This window comes from Nuphar pumila, chromosome 12, assembly GCF_984573655.1.
Source record: "Nuphar pumila chromosome 12, dmNupPumi1.hap1.1, whole genome shotgun sequence".
In the NCBI taxonomy this organism is placed as follows: domain Eukaryota; kingdom Viridiplantae; phylum Streptophyta; class Magnoliopsida; order Nymphaeales; family Nymphaeaceae; genus Nuphar; species Nuphar pumila.
This window is the reverse complement of record NC_143260.1, coordinates 11,228,686-11,232,281: the sequence shown is the minus strand read 5'-3', so window position 1 is coordinate 11,232,281 and position 3,596 is coordinate 11,228,686. Positions and strand designations below refer to the sequence as shown.

The window sequence follows — 3,596 nt, the reverse complement described above, 5'->3', positions numbered from 1 at the left end:
TATTGACTGAACCTGGAACTGTGACTGAAATTGGATTTGTTTCTGCATTCTCTTTTTCTTTAGCTTGTGTTTTTTCCTTTTGTTGGTAAGGGTAGAAGTTTCAGATTCACATAAACTGTTGGGAATGATTCATCAATGGGAAGGAAGAATAATTGCTTCAGTTTACTGAAGAGAAAGTTGTTTTGTTCAGGTGCAGAGGTGAAGCCAAAAGATGTAAGATTATTTAGTTTCTTGTTCTCTGTTGTAGATATATCAGACCGCTCTGTTTTCAACTGTTTCATTATCTATGTTTATTTTCTGTGGTTAAGAATTGTGGAAAGGAGAAGGAAAAGAGCGAATGGGATTCTGGGAAGCCAAAATCCAGCTGCCCACCTTCAATGATAGGCTCAAGACTGCAACCTCCTCCAGCCCCACTGCTAAGGAAGACATTGAGTGAAGCAGAAGAAGAACAAAGCAAGCATGCCGTGGCCGTTGCTATAGCAACAGCTGCTGCCGCTGAGGCTGCTGTTGCTGCTGCTCAGGCGGCAGCCCAGGTCGTTCGGTTAACCGGAAGTGCGGGATCTTATCGCCAATTGGAACTCACAAGAAGAGTATCAGCTGCTATCAGAATTCAATCTGCTTTCAGGGGTTACTTGGTGAGTTTTGCATCTCCTTATTTTCTTTCCTTTTCCTTCACTCTGTCTCTGAGGTTAGGACATCCCAGCTTACTAATGTTAAATAGTTTGAAAGTATATGTTATTTGGTTTTAGTGGTGATGTATAGGATTTCCTTCAGATGATGAGTTTAGTGGTGATTCACTTCACAAATTGTCTTAAATGATGAAGACTGTTGGAATGGATGAGTTTTGTAGATCTTCTTTTCCCTACTAAGTTCTGAACCAACATGGTGTCTGCATTCAGCATTTTACTTTTGATTGTGAAATCAGGCAAGAAAGGCATTGCGTGCATTGATGGGATTGGTGAAACTACAAGCTCTTGTTCGTGGGCATATGGTTCGCCGCCAAACAGAAAATGCTCTTAGGAGTATGCAGGCTCTTCAGAGGATCCAATCACAAGCATGCTTCAGGAGAGGAAAAATGACAGAAGAGAACAATATCTGCGAGCAGAAACTCAAGGCACAAAGATACATTGAGGTAATGAGAGAGGTGAAACCTAGGGACAACTATGTGGCTAATCATTTTATTATACAATAAATTTTTTGTGGATATAACCTGTAAAGCCACCATCTTTTGTTTTCTATCAAGATCCATCTTATTGTGTATCCTAGCTATGTGAGGTATGTTTGCAATTTTGTGTTGTATGACTGTGTGTGTTGCCTCTTTGCGCATAAATATGTGCTTTCTTGCAAAGTTGATATTGTTATCTCGGTGCCCTGTCTATATTTTTCCTTTCTTTTTGTTTTTTATAGATCCATTGGCTATAGAAAATGTAATGCCTATAGGGCACAGGTAATAAGCTGTTCTCCACATTTCATATGGATGAAGAATGATAAGATATATGGGACAATTGTTTCTGATTTCATTATCATGAGCCACTTGGAAGGGCATTTTCTTACTCATTAGGCTGAGTGGTCCAAGATGTTGAGAGACTTTTTTGTCATGGGCTGTTGTCCATGGTCATGATTTTCTCTACGATCACTGACCTTGTTGACACTGAAGGGGATTTCAATGTGTGTGTGTGCATCTGTAACGTGCAGTATATATCTGCTCTGCTATGATATTTTTGTCCAAAGGAATCAAGTTATGTTGTTAAATTTCAGATTAGGTAGGCTCAGTCCATGCCTAGTCAGCTGACTTTGTTGGTCAACTAGTCCACAAATTTGGCTTCCTAGTTCACTTGCAAACCTTGGTAGAGGTTTTGACATGTTCATGAGCGATAAACATCTGAGTTTCTAATTTTTAGCCTCCACATATCTATATTTGAAAATCAAACCTTCAGTTTTGAACAATTTTACAAAATTTTGGATATTTAAAGAAAACACAAATTTTTATTAAATTGCTTATTGAGGGCATAAACTGAACTCTTACTTTTTCTAGTGTTCACTGGGTATCATTTGTAGTTGTTATATTGTTGCTTGGTCAGTAATTACAAGTTGTGAATTTGTAAAACCTTGATTGTTTCCATGTTATTAGATATCGTTTTAGGATCTTTAACTTTTCTTTTGTGTTTTTTATGTTGTTATGCATTTGGATGTTACATAATTGTTATTTCTCTGTTCCTTTTCTGTTTTCTTTTTCTTTTTCTTTTCTTTTTTCATAATCAAGCTGGGTTAGGCAGACCACTACCAGTTATAACGGAAGAATTACAATTTATAATTCACTATGGCATGGAAACCACTCCAGTGGTTTATCTTTCCCAAGGCAATCTTTCCCGATTATACCCACATCCACCAGGTTCATCTTTACATAATTACATTCTTTAGGCGTAAATAAACATTTGTGTTTATGTTACTGAGAATTTGACCACCAATGAACACTTGATCAGATGGGTTGGGCCCCTGCCTTCAATGTCTCTGCTGATATACCTAATTGCCTCCTCTTGATGATTCAATGACTACTTATGTTAAAATATGACTATATATATATCAGGGGTATTTTGGTCATTTCTTCTGTTGTAACTAAAAATAAAAAATTCTTATTAAAATTTATTCAATCTAAAGCATGTTTTTAGTAAATGAACAATTGATAAACATATCTACAGGTTTGGATTATGCAAAAAAACTCATGCAAGTATGTTTTTAAAGAGGTTTAGGATGGTCTAGGTGATAAATGATCTGGAAGCTACACATTTCTCTATATATAGGACCACCAGAATATCAGAACTGCAGTGTGAACTAGGCATTTTTTACTTTTATTTTGCAAATACAGCCATGCAGATTGTTCAGCATGGTGAATTTGCTAGGAATCTATTGTCGGATCATGCATTTTTGACAAAACAAAAATACGATTTTTATATGCTTGAATATTTATGAAAATTCTGAGTTGTTGATTTTCAAGACTTAAAAAAGCCCACTCATGCATCATAATCGGATGATTCAAGAGCTGGTTCTTATAAAACCAAACATGTATATCACATCCGTACGGTCAGATTTAAGTGAAAAAAAATCATGAAAATCGTAGTTCACATGGTAGTTCTCATATTCTAGTGACCCGTATATATATATATATATATATATATAGAGAGAGAGAGAGAGAGAGAGATTTCTTGGTAGAAAAAAAGCATTGAATCATTGATTTGACATGCATATAAGTTTTTTAAGATCTTCAAAGATCAATGGCTCACAATGCACCAAATTTTCATGGCTGGAAAAATTCTTTTTTTTTGTCCAGAAAACGTGATCCAAGATTTGATTCCTATCAAACAAACTATGCTGAATAGATCTGTGAGGTCTGATTAAGAAGATGCAGCCTGCTTTCTGCTAAGTGGTTGTAGGTGCACCTAGGACACCCAAATGTCCTATCATCTCTCTCTCTCTGTATATATATATATATAATCTTGTGTACCATTGTTATAGATATTGCTGATATTTTGAAAATATTGCAATAATATATCAGTAAAATCAAAAGTTTATTTAGAAGGTAAAATATTGTGATATTT

At 35.7% G+C, this 3,596-nt stretch overlaps 1 protein-coding gene across 1 annotated transcript; it reads left to right on the top strand.

Moving 5' to 3' along the window:
* Window positions 1-229: 229 nt before the first annotated feature.
* Window positions 230-1,192, top strand: LOC149819981 (protein IQ-DOMAIN 2-like). The gene is made up of 2 exons (XM_089981712.1): window positions 230-635; window positions 926-1,192. The coding sequence occupies exons 1-2, from the start codon at window positions 378-380 to the stop codon at window positions 1,190-1,192; spliced, it is 525 nt and encodes a 174-aa protein (XP_089837838.1). The 5' UTR covers window positions 230-377.
* Window positions 1,193-3,596: the final 2,404 nt, after the last annotated feature.

Coding starts and splice junctions, on each gene's coding strand:
- LOC149819981 (XM_089981712.1), top strand. CDS start 378: ATGATAGGCTCAAGACTGCAACCTCCTCCAGCCCCACTGCTAAGGAAG. Junction 636..925: donor CTGCTTTCAGGGGTTACTTG/GTGAGTTTTGCA, acceptor TTGTGAAATCAG/GCAAGAAAGGCATTGCGTGC.